Source organism: Macrotis lagotis, chromosome X, assembly GCF_037893015.1.
Source record: "Macrotis lagotis isolate mMagLag1 chromosome X, bilby.v1.9.chrom.fasta, whole genome shotgun sequence".
NCBI lineage: Eukaryota > Metazoa > Chordata > Mammalia > Peramelemorphia > Peramelidae > Macrotis > Macrotis lagotis.
The window spans coordinates 187,179,527-187,197,914 of NC_133666.1; the positions used below are offsets into that span (position 1 = coordinate 187,179,527).

At 36.1% G+C, this 18,388-nt stretch overlaps 1 protein-coding gene across 6 annotated transcripts in view; it reads left to right on the forward strand.

Moving 5' to 3' along the window:
• Positions 1 to 18,388, forward strand: part of FRMPD1 (FERM and PDZ domain containing 1) — a 263,914-nt gene that overhangs the window by 198,231 nt on the left and 47,295 nt on the right. For all 6 annotated transcript variants that reach the window (XM_074200548.1, XM_074200549.1, XM_074200546.1 and 3 more), the window contains 2 exons: positions 14,563 to 14,720; positions 17,796 to 17,898. In XM_074200548.1, the coding sequence (XP_074056649.1) occupies positions 14,563 to 14,720; positions 17,796 to 17,898 (261 nt within the window). The remainder of the gene's footprint in view (positions 1 to 14,562; positions 14,721 to 17,795; positions 17,899 to 18,388) is intronic.

Here is an 18,388-nt window from a genome sequence, read left to right on the forward strand (position 1 = left end):
CCCCCACATAAAAATTGTGTATGTACTTTTGTGCTTAACATATTTCCAATTAGTCATGTTATATATGAGGAATTAGGACAAAGGGGAAAGAAAAAACATGGAATAGGAAGGAAAACCATAAGAAAAATTTTTAAAAAGTGAACATAGTATCCATTCAGATTCTATGGGGGGTCTTTTGTGGGGGTTTTTCCCCTGTGGATGTGGATGGCATTGTCCATAACAGGTCTCCCAGGGTTGTCCTAAATCTCTGAACTACTGGGAGGACCTTCATCCATGCTAGTTGGTAAGCTCATATTGAACACCAATCTTCTAAAGAAACACTGTCCTCTGAAGTTCACCTGGTACTGACTGAAGACTCAGGAGAGTCCTTACTAGACCTTACAAGATTGCCACTAAGGCTGAAAGCATTTATCTTGGGAATCTATTAATCACTTCTCCCAGGGGAAAGAATGTGAATCACAGGAAGCAGCTAGATCTTTGAGATCCAGTCTCATTTACAAGCAATTCAAGATTTCCCAAGGGGAAATTTCCCTCCCCCTCCCCAGGGGGAAGAGACTATTTTGCCACAGGTTGAGTTGAAGGAAGAGAGCACTAAAAGTCCACTTAAGGTATTCCTTGCATTTTGATTTAATGGCCCACCCCCTCTTAGTTAGCTTTGACACAGCTTCCTCTCCACACTCCCCTTTCAATTATTACTGGACTGGGGTCCAGTTGATCTTCAGGGTTTTTTCAAACAATATGTCTTTCAGAGGTGAGTTACATATTTCACTGGAAGTGGCCAGGGCAATTCAGTTCATCCTTTAGGCCCATCTCCATATATAATACAGGAAGTTAAATTCCCTGTGATGCTATATCCTCAACCCAACTCCTTACCCAAAGCAAGTCTTCAGTAAATATTTGTTCCTTGAATTAGTTTGGGAATTCAATTATGGGAAGTACTTCATTTACGTTTGTAAAATGCTTAGTGTACTTAATAAATAAATGCTCATTCCCTTTGTGAAAACCTAATTATTTTGGTCTAAAATAAAACAAGTTTAGGTTAGACGTGAAGTTTATTCTCTTAATATTTACAGAAAACCTACAAGTGGAAGTCATCTTTGAAAATGACTTCCCTGAGAGAATTTTAGAAGGTGTATTTATACAAAACAAAGAGTGATAAAACTGAGTTAGGCAAACAATGAGATTACATATTCTTTCATAAAGATGTCATTATAAACATTTATGATTTTCTTATAAAATTAAAATATTTTCTTCTTGTCTTACTGATAAGAATTCCATTTAGGTAGGAGAAGGAATGTCTTAAACAAACATAGGATTTTTCTCTCCCATGATGTGCGTTATCATGATTGTTGACACAAGTATAAGAATTTATTGATACTATTATAAGGGTGATTGGGCAATATTGACACAGACGAGTCAACATTCAGGTTTAAGGATGGCGAGGAGCAGATCTTGACATGGCAAATTGGCATTTTTACATAAAAAGTCAACATTCGGATTTATAACCCTTAAATTAGAAGCTGAGAAAGCAATCTTTGACCAGAAATAGAAGTTTAAAAGCTTATTACTTTGACACTTTCCTGTTTCCTTTCTCTTCCATACAATATTAGAGAAGACATCACCATAACAGCAAAACACTATCCATGCAGAATGTAGGCTATGTCCATAGGCAAAGCTGATTTCACCATTTTTTGATTGTATTAATGTATCAAATTAGTGGAAGAAAATATTGCCATCAGCTGGGTTGCATTTTTTTTATTCAGTTGACTAAGCTTAATAATTGTATTGATGACTCTAGAGTTTTTCCAGTGACATTTCCTACAACAGGACTCTCTCAGTTAATCCTTTCTGAAACTTCATGGATTCCTTTGATTTCCCCCAAACCAGGCTTTCTTTCACTATACCTTACTTGTTTTTCATTTTCTTATGATAGTGGTGTCCAAGGCCTGTCATAATGTTTATCCTATGAATATTGGAATTGAAATTGGATAGAAAAGTTTAGAATGGGGCAGCTAGGTGGCGCAGTGAATAGAGCACTGGCCCTGAAGTCAGCAGTACCTGAGTTCAAATCCAGTCTCAGACACTTAATAATTACCTGGCTTTGTGGTTTTGGGCAAGCTGCTTAATCCCATTTTCCTTGCAAAAACCTAAAAAAAAAAGTTTGGGATAAGTTCAAACTTTAAAAAATATATATTTTTCAGAAGGGGCATTTGGTTGATTTTTGAGACCCTATTTGTCAGCAGCTTAGTACTCTGACTCTGCTAGTCATCCATTGGTCTGCTATGTGTTGTATCTTCCCAAAGTGATGGAATACCTCTCCCAGCTCCATCTTAAACTGACACTTTGGGACTTCAGCTTTATAATCTGGTTCCAAAGCTGTATTAGGCATCCCTAATCATCAGATTCTTGGAGACACATTGGCCAAAACCAAGTTAATCCACTACATCCTTGAACCATTGCCAGTCACCTTGACTTTTGTCTTACTATTGAGCTTCAATGACTTTGGAGGAGAGAGTGAGACTGATGATTTAAATCCAATTCATGTTCAAGTCAAGACATCATCCTAATGAGGTCATTGGTCCTCTACAAGAACAAAAATGAACAATATTGTCATATTACATTTATTCAACTGCATACACTGAAAAATATACACTGAATACATGTGGAGTGAGGACTTAGTATATAGAAGTGATTTTTTTCATATTTTAAATATTTCATATTTTAGTGAGAACTAATGCTCTCTATTATAATCTTTTCTAGGGATTCCACAATAAACTGATAGAGAAGTTCTCTGGAAAATTTGCTTATAAGATTAATTTATTTAGGTCATATGCTAAGAGAGAATAAAAGCTAAGTATTTACCCTTACAAATGTAAGATTCTGCTAGGTTACACCTTTATTTTTTAGAGGGGACTCTAGATCCATGATTCAACCGTTGAACTTTTACCACCAGGTAAACTGATAAGATCAACCATATTTGTCAATAAAAATAAATACTATTTTCAAAAGATGTCATTTGTTTAAAATGACTATTTTAATATAATGTACATAAATAGTATAATATGTAAATACACATATACATACTATATATACATATAATAAGTACATACAAATCTATTAAGGATGAATGATAAAAAAAAAAAGGTTTTAAATGTTAGAGGTACAAAATCAAAAAAGTTTGGAGCTCAGTAACCTAGGGCCTTTGAGAAATTAAGTGACTTGCCCTAAGTCTCACAGCTTGTATATGTCAGAAGTAGAGACTAGGTCTTCCTGATTGCAAGACTAGTCCTCTGTCCATTGATCCATATTTTCTTAATATAGTTGGGAATTGCAGCCCAATGCAGTGTGGTTGAATTTGGGGGATTGTAGTTTTCTCAGAAGATAGCTTCAGGAAAAACTCCTATTCTTAGAAGACTATAGAATATCTTGTTGGGGTCAGGAACCAAGAATTAGCTCTTGCCTAATCAATACTCCCACTTTTAATCTCCATTTAGAGTCCCTTCTGAATCATTTCTTATCTCCCAAATATGAATTTCTCAGTCCCCCACACTTCCTTTTCTCTAAACCTGAACTGAGTTTCAAGCTCAGCTATCTTGGTTTAGGTCTTCCTTCAATCTCATGATCCTTCCCCTTATGTGGGAGGTAGGAATACATTTTGAGGAAAGGGAACTCACATTATTCTTTGTGAGAATAAGCCCCCAAATTCCATGCAGTGATTCAGGAACCACTCTGTAACTTGTTGGGAAATTGGTTCCATTATCAGTCTGTTTATATTTGTCCACAATGCTTCCCCCATTAGAATGTATGAGCCTTAAGGGGGTAGGGGAAGAGAGAGGCTGTTTTACTTTGTCTTTGTAGCCCCACAATTTTGCCCAGTTCTTGTCACTATTATTGACTTTTTAGGTGGAAGGGGCCTCACCTACCAATATAGTATGTGAAAAAAATGTATGCATGTATATATTCTCCCATGTGCAATGTTAATTCATTTATATTCATAAAGGAAACTTGACATTTGTAGTTAGAAAAATCCTGAAAAGCAAATATGTTCTTCTTTACATCATGGGAAAGGTCACAGTATGCACAAATCAGACATTCTGAAACTATTAGACCAGGGTCTGTAGGAAAAACACAAAATTCTTTTAAGACCTTCCATGATTTATCTCCACCTTTGTCTAAAGTTTTCCACCAAGGGCTCATACTCAAGTGAAAGGAAGGTTACAATTGGTTCAAAGTTTTTGCTTTTTTTTGAAATATAAAAATTCCACATGCCTATTTATATTAAGATTATATAATTGAAATTTTAATAAGAGAGACTTCAGTTCCATATTGGGGGGGGGCAGAGGAATTGGAAGAAAAGAGAGTGGGAAGCCTAGCATGCTGAATGTCTAGTCGACCACCTGGCAAATTCCTTATCATTTTTGCAAGCAGTCTGGTGCCCAAAAAGTAGCATCCCTAGGAACCCCCCCCACCAGATCCTCATTCACTGAATCCCAGAGTGTTCTCTATCTCACATCCTGTGCTTTTGTAGTTATTGAAAGAATACATCGATCCCCTCCGGAAAGAGATCCTAAAATGAAAACACCAAGGAATGTTGTGGCCAAATTCCAGAATTATCAGATAAAAGAGAAAATCCTTCAAGCAGGCAGAAGGAAACAATTTAAATACCTAGGAGCCACAGTAAGGATTATGCAGGACCTGGCTGCATCAAAGTTTAGGGATTGAAGGGCCTGGAAGGAGATATTCCAAAGAGCAAGGGAGCTTGGAATGCAGCCAAGTATCCACTATCCCGAAAAGCTGAGCCTCCGCTTTCAGGGGAAAAGATGGATATTTAATGAAATGGAAGAATTCCAAAAATTCCTGATGAAAAGACCACAGCTAAATAGAAAATTTGGACATCAAACAGGAGGTTCAAGGGACACATTAAAAGGTTTAGAAAAGAAAGAGGGGGTAAAGAAAAAAAAGCTGCTATCCAATAAGTTGAAACTGGCTATATCCCAGCATGGGGGGAAAGGTTCTCATAACTCTTGAGAATTGTAACTCTAACAGAGAGAATATGCCTAGCCAGAAATGATGGACATTCATGACCTATCCATGAGGCTGCTATCCAATGGAATGAAACTGGCTATAACCCCACTTGGGAGAAAGACTCTAATAACTCTCAAGAATTGTAACTCTATTAGATAGAATGTACTTAGCTAGAAGTGACAGATACTCAGAATTTTCTATGACTCAGATAGAAAGATTTTAAAAATACTACTTCCTTAAAAAGGGGGAACAGGAAGGAGATGGGAGGAAGGAGGGGATTGAATGGGGTAAATCTCATTACACTAAGAGGTACAAAATGCCTATGGTAATAGAGTGGAAGAAGGGAGGAGATGAGAAACACCTGAATCCTCTTCTCATCAGACTTGGCTTAAAGTCAACTTACATACATACTCAGTTAACTTAAAAAACATCTAACCTTTCAAGTACTAAAAGGGGAAAAGGGAGGGCGGAGAAAGGAGGGGTGGGATAAAAGGGGAACTAACGAAAGGAAGGGAAGGGAAAAGGGAAAAAGAGGAAGGGGAAAGAAAGGAGAGGGGTGGATATGGGAGGGCAAATACACTGAAGGGGTGGTACTCAGAAACAAAATACTGGGGAATATGGATAAGGGGGGAAGGGGGAAAATACAAACAGGGAAGATAGCACAGAGGGCAATAAGGAATTAGTAATCATAACTTTGAATGTGAATTGGATGAACTCTCCCTTAAAACGTAAGTGAATAGCAGAGTGGATTAAAAACCAGAATCCTACAATATGCTGCTTCCAAGAAACTCATTTGAAGCAGAGAGATACATATAGAGTAAAGCTGGAGCAAAATATATTTTGCTTCAGCTGAAGTGAAAAAAGCAGGGGTGGCAATCCTTATCTCAGATAAAGCAACTGCAAAAATGGATCCAGTCTTAGGAGCTCTCTGATAAAACTCATCAGCTAAGGACTCTAACTAAACTTTGGAGAGACAGAATCCACAAAGGGACCCAGTGAGGCAGTTCTCCTACTCAAAGTAACTTGGAAAAGAGCAGAAAGGCTCTGCTCCCCGGGGTCGGAGGGGCGGCCCACCAGAGGGATGGCCCAACAGAGCGAAAGAACTTCAGCCTCCTGGAGGCAGCCCCAGGGCGCTGGGAGTCTCAGCTCACAGCAGCAGGGGAGTCTCCTGAGCTGCACCCTGAGGAGCACCGGGCACAAAGTGGGGGAACAGTGGGAGACCTCTGCCAGGGCGAGCACCTGGAGCCCAGACCTCGGGGCACACAGGGAGCAGCTTGGTCTTTCTGCAGCCCAGAGCTGGAAACAGAAGCAGGCAGAGCCGGTAAGCAGAAGCCCCCAGGGCATAAGCCCATTGAGCTGAGGGAGGGGAGTGAAGAGAAACTGAGAGCTCGGTCCTCTGCCCCTGGAACAGGACTCTGGGGCTCTGACCACATTCAGATCCTGATCCCAGTCTAGGACCCCCAACAGAACAGCAGGGCCCCCCCCCCCACCTCAGCCCCGTGGCAGAGGGGGGCGCTTATGGTCATTCACAGACCAGGAGGGAGGACAGAGCCTCACACACTGAGACCCTTGTGGGAGTGTCCCAAAAGCTCAGGAAGCACCCCAAACCAGGCCCAGGCTGGGAAAATGAGCAAGCAGAGAAACAAAAAGAAGACTATTGAGAAATATTTTGCAAATGAGCCCAAGAAGGATCAAAATACTCAGTCTGAAGATGAGGAAGCACAAGCTCCTGCATCTAAAGACTCCAAGAAAAACAGAAATTGGGCTCAGAACAGAGCTAAAAAAAGACTTTGAAAATCAAATGAGGGAGTTGGAAGAAAAACTGGGAAAAGAAAGGAGAGAGATGAAGGAAAAACATGAAAATGAAGTCAGCAGCTTAATCAAGGAAATCCAAAAAAATGCTGAAGAAAATAGCATGCTAAAAACCAGCTTAGGTCAAATGGATAAAACAGTTAAAAAAGTCATTGAGGAGAAGAATGCTTTAAAAAGCAAAATTGGCCAGTTGGAAAAAGAGATAAGAAAACTCTCTGAGGAGAACAAATCCTTCAGACAGAATAGAATTAAGGGAGATTGATGAATTTACCAGAAATCAGGAATCAATACTTCAAACCCAAAAAAATGAAAAATTAGAAGAAAATGTGAAATATCTCATTGAAAAAACAACTGATACGGAAAACAGACTAAGGAAAGATAATTTAAAAATCATTGGAATACCTGAAAGTCATGATCAGGGAAAGAGCCTTGACATCATTTTCAAAGAATTACTACAGGAAAATTGCCCTGATATTCTAGAAGCAGAGGACAAAATAGAAATGGAGAGAATCCACCGATCCCCCAGAGAAAGAGATCCCAAAAAAACAACCCCTAGGAATATTATAGCCAAGTTCCAGAACTCCCAAGTCAAAGAGAAAATATTACAAGTAGCCAGAAGGACACAGTTCAAATATTGTGGAGCTGCAGTCAGGATCACACAGGACTTAGCAGCAACTACATTAAAAGCTCGTAGGGCTTGGAATACAATATAACCAAAAGCAAAAGAGCTTAGAATGCAGCCAAGAATGAACTACCCAGCAAGGCTGAATGTCCTCTTCCAGAGAAAAAGATGAACTTTCAATGAACCAGGGGAATTTCAAATGTTCCTTTTGGAATGGCCAGAGCTGAACAGAAGGTTTGATCTTCAGATACAGGACTCAGGTGAAGCATGGAGATTAGAGGAGAGGGGGGAAATATGAGGGACTTAATGAGGATGAGCTGCATGTATTCCTGCATAGAAAAATGACACTGATAATACTCATATGAACCTTCTCAGTTAATAGAGCAGGTAAAGGGAGCTTTTATAGTTGAAGCACAGGAGAAAGCTGAATTTGAAGATAAAATATGGTGTAAAAATGGAGTCAATAGAAAAAAAGTGAAATGTAATGGGAGAAAGAAAAAGGAGAGGGGGAATAGTCCAAGATATTTCACATAAGTTTTTTTTTTTTATTACAATGAGCTATTGCAATGATATGGAAGGGGGGAGGCAAGGGGGAATAAGGGAACCATTTGCTCTCATCAGAGATGGCTAGGAGAGGAAACAGCATATATATTCAATGGGGTATAGACATCTGGAGTAAGAAGGAATGGGGAGCAGGGGGAAGGGGTGGGGATGTGAATAAAGGAGGAGAGGATGGACCATGGGGGGAGAGTGGCTAGATATAACATATTTTCTTTCTTACTTCATGCAAGGGGCTGGGATTGGAAGGCCTGCCCAGGACCATAGGGTCAGGTGGATTCTGGGCCTAAGGGGTGGTATGGGGGCTCAGGGCTTCTTGGTCCCAGGACTAGGGATCTGTCTGCTGAGCCAGTCAATGACCCTACAGTAGAGTCATAGTGAAAGGAGAGAGAAAATAGAGTACATGGTGGTGGAGAAATAAGAAAGGAGGGAGTTGCGATCAGCAATGGCAACAGTGGAAAAATATGGAAGTAACTTCTGTGATGGACTTATCATAAAGAATGTGATCCACTCACGACAGAGCTGATGGTGTTGGAACAAAGACTCAAGCACATTTTTTTGTTATTATTATTTGGGGGAGGGTGCAGGGCAAGTGGGGCTGGATGGCCTGTCTGGGGCCACATAGCAGGGTGATCTTTGGGTGTCTGGGGCCGGATTTGGACCCAGGTGCTCCTGGCTCAAGGGCCAATGCTCTGTCTGCCACCTAGCCACCCCTATTATCATTACTATTTTATTTTATTTTGGGTCTTTTTTTTTCTTCTTTTTGGTTTTTGCAGGGCAGTGGGGATCGGGTGGCTTGCATGTCACACGGCTGGGTGATGGTTGGATTTATGATGCTGGATATGGGCTTGGGTGCTCATGGCGCCAGGGCTGGTGCTTTGTCCATTGCGCCACCTGGCCATACCTACGATTATTACTATTTTTTTTTAATTTTAATTTTTTTTCTCTCCCCTTTACTTTTTTCACCCAAGCAAGTCTATCTATATTCATGGGGGAGGAGGGGTATTTTGTTTACTTGTAAACAAGAATATTTTATTAATGTAAAAAAACATTTGTACAAAATGAGAATAAAAAATAAATTAAAAAAAGAGATAAGAAAAGAAACTTTATCCTCCTAAAAGGTACCATAGACAATAAAGTTATTTCAATACTGAATATATATGCACCCAATGGGACAGCATCCAAATTCTTAGAGAAGAAGCTGAAAGAACTACAGGATGACATAGCAAAACTCTACTAGTGGGAGACCTCAACCTCCTGCTCTCAGTTCTAGATAAATCAAATCATAAAATAAACAAGAAAGAAGTTAAGGAGGGGGAGGCTAGGTGGCGTAGTGGATAAAGCACCAGCCTTGGAGTCAGGAGTACCTGGGTTCAAATCCGGTCTCAGACACTTAATAATTACCTAGCTGTGTGGCCTTGGGCAAGCCACTTAACCCCATTTGTCTTGCAAAAACCTAAAAAATAAAAAAGAAGAAGAAGAAGTTAAGGACGTAAACAGATTGTTAGAAAAGCTAGATATGGTAGACTTATGGAGGAAATCGTATGGGGATAGAAAGGAACATACCTTTTTCTCTGCAGTACATGGCACTTATACAAAAATTGACCACATACTAGGACATAAAAACCTAAGGACCAACTACAGAAAAGCAGAAATAGTGAATACATCTTCAATAAAAGTCATATGCAATATTGGGCCAAGGAGACATAGACCCAGAACCAATTGGAAACTGAATAACCTCATTTTAAAGAATGAGTGGAACAAAAAACAAATTATAGGAAGAATTTATCATTTTATCTTAGATAATGACAGTAATGAAACAACATACCAAAACCTATGGGATTCACTCAAAGTGGCTGTCAGGGGATATATTATATCTTTAAATGCTTACATGAATAAACTGGAGAAAGAAGAAACTAATGAACTAAATATGCAACTAAAAAAATTAGAGAAAGAACAAATTAAAAATCCCCAATTAAATACCAAATTAGAATTTCTAAATATTAAAGGAGAAATGAATAAAACCAAGAGCAAAAAAGTTATTGAATTAATAAATAAAACCAAAGGTTGGTTTCATGAAAAAACCAATAAAATTGATAAACCTCTGATCACTTTGATAAAAAAAAAAAGAAAGAGGGGCAGCTCGGTGGTGTAGTGGATAAAGCACCAGCCCTGGAGTCAGGAGTACCTGGGTTCAAATCCAGTCTCAGACAATAATTACCTAGCTGTGTGGCCTTGGGCAAGCCACTTAACCCCGTTTGCCTTGCAAAAACCTAAAAAAAAATCAAATTGCTAGTATTATAAATGAAAAAGGTAAACTCACCAACAATGAGGAGGAAATTAAAGTAATAATTTGAAATTATTTTGCCCAACTCTATGCCAATAAATTTGATAATCAAAGTGAAATGGATGAATATTTACAAAAATATAAGTTGCCCAGATGAAATGAAGAGAAGATTAAATACTTAAATAATCCTATTTCAGAAAAAGAAATTCAATAAGCCATCATTGAACTCCCTAAGAAAAAATCTCCAGGGCCTGATGGATTCACAAGTGAATTCTACCAAACATTTAAGGAACAGTTGGTTCCAATTCTATATAAACTCTTTGGAAAAATAGGAGAAGATGGAACTCTGCCTAACTCTTTCTATGAAACCAATATGGTGCTGATACCTAAACCAGGAAGAGTTAAAACAGAGAAAGAAAAGTATAGACCTATCTCCCTGATGAATGTAGATGCAAAACTCTTAAATAAAATCATAGCAAAATGATTACAACAAGTTATCGCTGGGATAATACATTATGATCAAGTAGGATTTATCCTAGGGATTCAGGGTTGGTTCAATATTAGGAAAACTATTAGTATACTCAATTATATCAACAACAAACCTATCAGAAATTATATAATCATATCAATAGATGCTGAAAACAGCTTTTGACAAAATACAGCACCCATTCCTATTAAAAACACTAGAGAGTGTAGGAATAAATGGACAACATGTTCCTTAGAATAATTAGCAGTATCTATCTGAAACTATCAACAAGCATTATATTCAATGGGGAGAGGCTAGAGGTATTCCCAATAAGATCAGGAGTGAAACAAGGGTGCCCATTATCACCACTACTATTCAATATCATATTAGAAATGTTAGCTTCAGCAATTAGAGAAGAAAAAGAAATTGAAGGAATTAGAATTGGGAAGGAAGAGACAATACTCTCACTCTTTGCAGATGACATGATAGTCATGATGGTATACCAATAGAATCCCAAGAAATCATCCAAAATACTACTGGAAACAATTAGCAATTTTAGTAAAGTTGCAGGATCTAAAAATAAATCCTCACAAATCCTTAACTTTTCTATATATGACTAGCAAGATACAGCAGGAAGAGCTAGAAAAAGAAATCCCATTCAAAGTAACCTCAGACAATATAAAATACCTGGGAGTCTATTTGACAAGACAGACTCAGAAACATTTTGAAAACAATTATAAAATACTTCTCACACAAATTAAATCAGTTTTAAATAACTGGGCAAATATCAACTGCTCATGGATAGGTAGAGCTAATATAATAAAAATGACAATTCTACCAAAACTAAACTACCTGTTTAGTGCCCTACCAATCAAAATTCCAAAAAATTACTTTAATGAGTTAGAAAAAAGTTGTAAGTAAATTCATATGGAGAAATAAAAAGTCAAGAATTTCCAGGAATTTAATGAAAAAAGTGCAAAAGAAGGGGGCTTAGCCCTACCTGATCTAAAATTACATTATAAAGTATCAGTCATCAAAACTGTCTGGTATTAGCTGAGAAATAGAGTGGTGAACCAGTGGAATAGACTAGGTGCAATAGCAGGAAACGATTATAATAATCTGCTGTTTGATAAACCCAAAGAGTCCAGCTATTTGGATAAAAACTCTCTTCGATAAAAACTGATGGAAAAATTGGAAGTTAGTATGGCAGAAACTTGGATTAGACCAACACCTAACACCCTTTACCAAGATAAGATCCAAATGGATACCAGATTTAGACATAAAAAGCAATACTATAAGCAAATTAGAAGATCAAGGACTAGTTTACCTGTCAGATCTATGGAAAGGGGAGCAATTTATGACTAAGGAAGAGATGGAGAACATCACCAAAAATAAACTAGATGATTTCAATTACATTAAATTAAAAAGCTTTTGCACAGATAAAACCACTGTAACCAAGATCAAAATAAATGTATTAAGTTGGGAAACAATCTACAATTAATGATTCTGACAAAGGACTCATTTCTAAAATATACAGAGAACAGTCATATTTTTAAAACAAAAAGCCATTCCCCAATTGACAAATGGTCAAAGGATATGCAAAGGCAATTTACAAATGAGATCAAAGCAATCCATAGCCATATGAAAAATTGTTCTAAATCATTAATTATTAGAGAAATACAAATTAAAGTTTCTGTGAGGTACAACCTCACACCTCTCAGACTGTCCAACATGACCAGAAAGGATAATGATCATTGTTGGAAGGGGTTTGGGAAATCTGGGACACTATTTTACATTGGTGGAGCTGTGAACTCATCCAACCTTTCTGGAGAGAAATTTGGAACTATGCCCAAAGGGCAACAAGAATGTGCATACCTTTTGATCCAGCAATACCACTACTGGGTCTATACCCTAAAAAGATGATGAAAAAGGGTAAAAACATCACTTGTACAAAAATATTCATAGCAGCCCTGTTTGTGGTGGCAAAGAATTGGAAATCAGGTAAATGTCCTTCAATTGGGGAATGGCTTAGCAAACTGTTGTATATGTATGTCATGGAACACTATTGTTCCATTAGAATCCAGGAGGGATGGGAATTCAGGGAATCTTGGAGGCATTTGCCTGAACTGATGCTGAGTGAGATGAGCAGAACCAGAAAAACACTGTACATTCTTAACATGGGGGTGATAATCAACCTTGAAGGACTTGGTCATTCCATCAGTGCAACAATCAGGGACAATTTAGGGCTGTCTGCAATGGAGAATACCATCTGTATCCAGATAAAGAGCCGTGGACTTTGAACAAAGTTCAAGGACTAGTCCCTTTAATTTAGGAAAAATAACATCTTAATGTCTGATCTTGTTATCTCTTTTACTTTATGTTTCTTCCTTAAGGATATGGTTTCTCTCTCATCACACTCAATTTGGATCAATATGCAACATGGAAACAAATTGAAGACTGACAGATTGCTTTCCATGGGGGGTGGGAGGAGGGAAGTAAAATTAGGGGGAAATTGTAAAACTCAAAATCTTTAATAAAAGAAAAAACTTAAAAATAAATTAATTAAAAATTAAAGGAAAATAATTGACAGTTCTGGTTTTTAGTCTATAAAATATGAAATAGTATAAAAAAATAAAAATATGTAAGAATTTCTAGAAAGACTATGGTAAGAATATAAAATCTTTTTGCAAGGAAGACTATATTAGATACAAAGGGAGAAAAGATTATATCTGGTTGAGGGGAAGGAATTTTTAAAAAGTTTCATGAAGAAAGGACATTTGAGATAGAAATGATATTTAGATTTTGGAAAGATAGTGGAGGGACAGAGGGAGGGAATTTCCAAGGGGAAGCACAATATGAGTAATTAAATTAGAGAAGTATGTAAGCACCTATGATAAGAAATTATGTTCCTGGAACAGCCAGAAATCCAAATTTGTGTATTGAGGAATAGTGAAAAGTAAAGAACCCGGAGGTAGAAGGGAGAAAAAATAGAGAATTAATTGGAAGGTTTTTTTTAAAGAAAATAAAGCTGAAAAAATTAGGTAGGGTCTTAATTGATTGACAACCCCTCCCCAATTTAATTCAATAGACTACTACTAGGATTTAAGATCCATGAAAACAGGGCCCCTATCATAACTAAAATGTGTATTTTTCATGCATGTAAGGCAGTGGATATTTAATAAATATTTAACTAAATTGACAATAGGAGAACCATGAAGACTTTGTCTATTAAGGAATGTGGGACACTGGGAAGATGTCTCTCTTAAATAGTTTTTTTTTTCTGCAACAGGATTGTGGAACCAAAACATATCATTTCTGAAAAATTTTCAAAAAATGTTGAAATTTGAGACAATTTATTATGAGTGAAAATGAAATTAAGCCAGAGAATGTCTGACCTCTGAGCAACTATCTGAGGGTTCTCAGAATTCCGAAGAAAATAGGAATTTGATGGGTGAGGAGGTAGAGTGAGCTAATTTTAGGTAAATTTCAATTGAGAATGTAATTTCCTATAGAGGACAATCTCTACATTAAAGCACAAGATTAAAGAGGACAGGGAAAAGCTTGCTGCAGAAAATGGTATGTGAGCTGAGATTTGAAGTAAGGCAGAGAAGCCAGGAGACATGGATGAAGAGACAGAATTCCAGGCACGGGAGATATCCATGAAAATTCCTGGATTCAGGAAATGGAGGTTTTGTTTGAGAAACTGTGAGGTCAGTTTGACTACCTCATAACCTTGCTTAGAATCTGCTCTATACATCTGTTGACTGGATGCTTGTTCTCATTCTCTTCCAGACGTAGGATTTCCTTACCGGATAATTCCTCTGGGGTCCTTAGTCAAACACTGACCTCTGTGAAGCATACAGTAAAGATAGACAGAGATGTCTTCCTGGGTGACTATGGATTTCACATTTCACAGAGCCTTCCCTTGAGTATCTCCTCAGTTATCACAGGTAGGATTTTTATATGTATATATGTCTGTACCTATCTATTTATATAATATCTCTCCCATTATAACATCAGTTCTTGGGGGGCAAGGATTATTTTTATTAATAATAACTGATACTTAAAGTATTATTGTTAACTCAGTGTTGTTTTAAATAATATTTTCAGTGTTGTTTTAAATATTAATAACTAATTTTCATAGTGTTATTTTAAATCGACACTTGCCGTATTGTTGTTTTAAATGATAATAATAACTAAAATTTATAGTGTTGTTTTAAATTATAACAGTTGTTTTAAATAATAATAATAACCTAGTGTTATTTTAAATTATAACAAAGTGTTTTTGATGATAGTAATAACATATAGCATTGTTTTCAATAATAATTACAGTGCTATTGTTTTAAATGATAATATAAATAATGATTACAATGCTATTATTTTAAATAATTATAATATAAACTAACAGTGCTTTAAGTAATAACATTGTTATTGTTTTTAATGATAGGAATATCACTCACAGTGTTAAACAATAAAAGTGCCGCATTGTTGTAATTGATAGTAATAATTGACACAGAGTGTTTTAAATTATAACACAGTATTATTGTTTTAAACAATAATAACAGTTATGGTCTTGTTTTCAACAATAATCAGAGTGCTATTGTTGTAAATGAGAATAACAACTATCACAAATAACAACTCATAACTTTAAATAAGACAAATAGTAATAGTGCTTTAAGGTTTGACAGGTGCTTTAGATGTATTATTTCATTTGATCCTCATAGTAGTGCTGTAAAATAGTTGCTCTTATTTCCCTTATCATATCTTATTATCTCTTGTTATTATTTTGCAGATGGGAAAAACCAGGGCTAAGAGAGGTTAAGGGCAGCTGTTATTGCTATTTTTCAGTTGAGAAAACTGAGATTCAGATTAAATAACTTGCCCAGGGTCACACAGCTAAATTTGAACTCAGATCCAAGCCCAGTGTTTGAATATACCCCAAGTCACCTAGTTGCCATTCTTTTTATCCTTCTGTGCTTAGCAAAATGTGTAGCACATGGTAAGAGCTATATAAATGCCTTTAGATTGATTGACAAATTCTTGAAATTAATATGTTGATTTTTTTCTCTTTCCTTTTTTGTGCATTTCCTCCTGTGCTCCAATAGCACTAGGAGAAAAAGGATTCCATCTCTATAAGAAACTTTGTAATATGATAAACAAAATGGAGTCAGGAAGAGCTGATTTCAAAGAACTAGATCACCCTGGAAAAATACTATTTCTGAGCCTCATTTTCCTTTTCTGGAAAATAGGATTAATATGTACTTGCTATGTGTCTGTATATATATTTGTGTGTGCATGTTTGTGTGTGTATGTGTGTGTGTGTGTCACAGAATGTTATGGGCCTAGATAATACGTATCACTCTCCAAAGTATTATATTCATGTCAGCTATTATTAGTTTGTACTAGGACTCATTCTTCTTTGTTAAGGAAATATATGCTTGATCTTGGGCAGGACCTTTTCTATTCAAAGCTTTATTATTTTGGCTTAATAAGTATTGGATTCAATAAAAATGTCTTTCTACCATGTAATATTCTCATGCATAATAATGTACCTGTATACCTAAACCTGAAAATAATTTTTTGGACCAGTAAAGAGAAATAATGATTTTGATTTCTTTTGCCATTTGTGAAACATAGGTTGCATGGTCCAAAAAGAGCCACTGGCTCAGGGTTGAGGGTGCTTATGATGCTAGAGCTATGTGTATCACAGCAGTCTGTCTAGATCTAGTGTTCTTAACCTTTTGTTGTATCTGGAACCCCTTTGGCATTCTGGTGAAGAGTGTGGATTTCTTCTGAAAATAGAATTTTTTAAATCATTGAAGAAAATGTTCATTTTTACTTAATGAAAACAAAGATGTAATTTTTTTCCCCATTCAGTTTTTCAGACCCCCTTGAATTCTATTCATAGACTCCAGGTTAAGAATCCCTTATCTAGGGGGAGGAGTGGAGCTTTACCTGTACACTGACTTTAAGATCAGTTCAAATAAAAGTGCAAATGTTAAAGAATCTTGAGAGTGAAAAAAATCCCTTATCTAGAAATTCATCGTTGATGTATAGCAGAAGTTTTTCTTCCTATTTGGGGAGGCAGGAGGAAAGTTAGAATATATTGTTATTCTAAATTTAACAAACATCAAACAAGATGAACATTTCACATAACAAAGTAGGACAGAAACTTGTGAATCTGTACCATATTCTCTCTGCTTCTCCCTCCAGGTGCATAACATGTTGGTTTTTTTAATTTGATAAGAATTTATTTAAACATTTTTAATAGATAACTATTTAAAATTTTTAATTTAATTTTTTTAGTGAACTAAAATATGTCTTTTCCTCCTCCCACTGAAAAAGAAATAAATGATATCATACCCAATAAAGAATTGATGGAGGCTAAATGCAGATTGAAGCATCCTATTTTTTCACTTAATTTTTTTCATAACATTTCTAATATGGAAATATGTTTTGCAATATAACCAATATCAATTTGTTTTCTGTTTCAGGGAGGGAGAGAATTTGGAAGTAAAACAATTTTTAAATGAATATTAAAAATTATTTTACATGTAATTGGGAAAAATAAAACATTATTAAAGTTTTTTAAAGAAATAAATTACTTGAAACATTTCTATAGTCAAACAAAAGAAAATTCCAAACATATTATTTTCATTTTTGCTTGTTTGTTTTTTAAGAGAATGGTTTAAGTGACTTGCCCAAGGTTACCCAACTAGGTATTTATTATTCAAAACTGGATTTGAACTCAGGTCCTCCTGACTCCAGCTGGTGCTGTCTATCCATGTCTATCCATGCCCCTAGACACATTATTTTCAAAACTTTACTGCTTACCTCATTCCTCTTCATTTTGCAAACAAGAAAATTGAAAACCACATAAATTCAGGACAGAATAAGAAGGAGATCCTAGTATCTAATCTAAAAGTTTAGCAATTAGACTACTTTCCCAGTTCAGATACAGCACCATGAAAGCTAGGTTACAAGAATCATACTAAGTATACAGTTACTAATTTTATGTTTAATAGGAAGCACGGCTGACGGGAAACTTCTGCCAGGAGATCAGATCCTCCGAATGAACAATCAGTCTGTGGAAGACCTTTCCTATGAACAAGCACTTGATATTTTAAGGTACAAAATTGTATGTTCCATATTAACAGATATGTATATACATATGTATATTTCTATATACATATATACACAGTTAACAAATGTTTTAAAGAAGTCACAGTAGTTGGAAAATAAGCATACAAATGAATGAATAATAAATAAATAAGGAAAAAGTCACTCTGGTTCTTAGAGAAACTAAGAAAAGTGCAAAAGGAAAATAAATTTTCTTTCTTTTGTTAAAACTGAATGCATTTATTTTTATAATTTCTGTTATATTCTCAGTAAAGTTAATAGACCCTAGAGAAATTAACTTTTTGAGCAGGCTCTCTTGCTAAAGCTTTCATTAAGTCCTGTCACTTAAGATTTGGAAATTATATCCCATTAGGATATAAACTTAAAGACAGGGATTACTTGGTTTTTAATTTTTATAGTTTTAGGACTTCATAAGTACTTAATAAAAGACATAGAAAACTGGCTTCTGTCTTTCAGTAAGGGATATGCTGGTAAATGT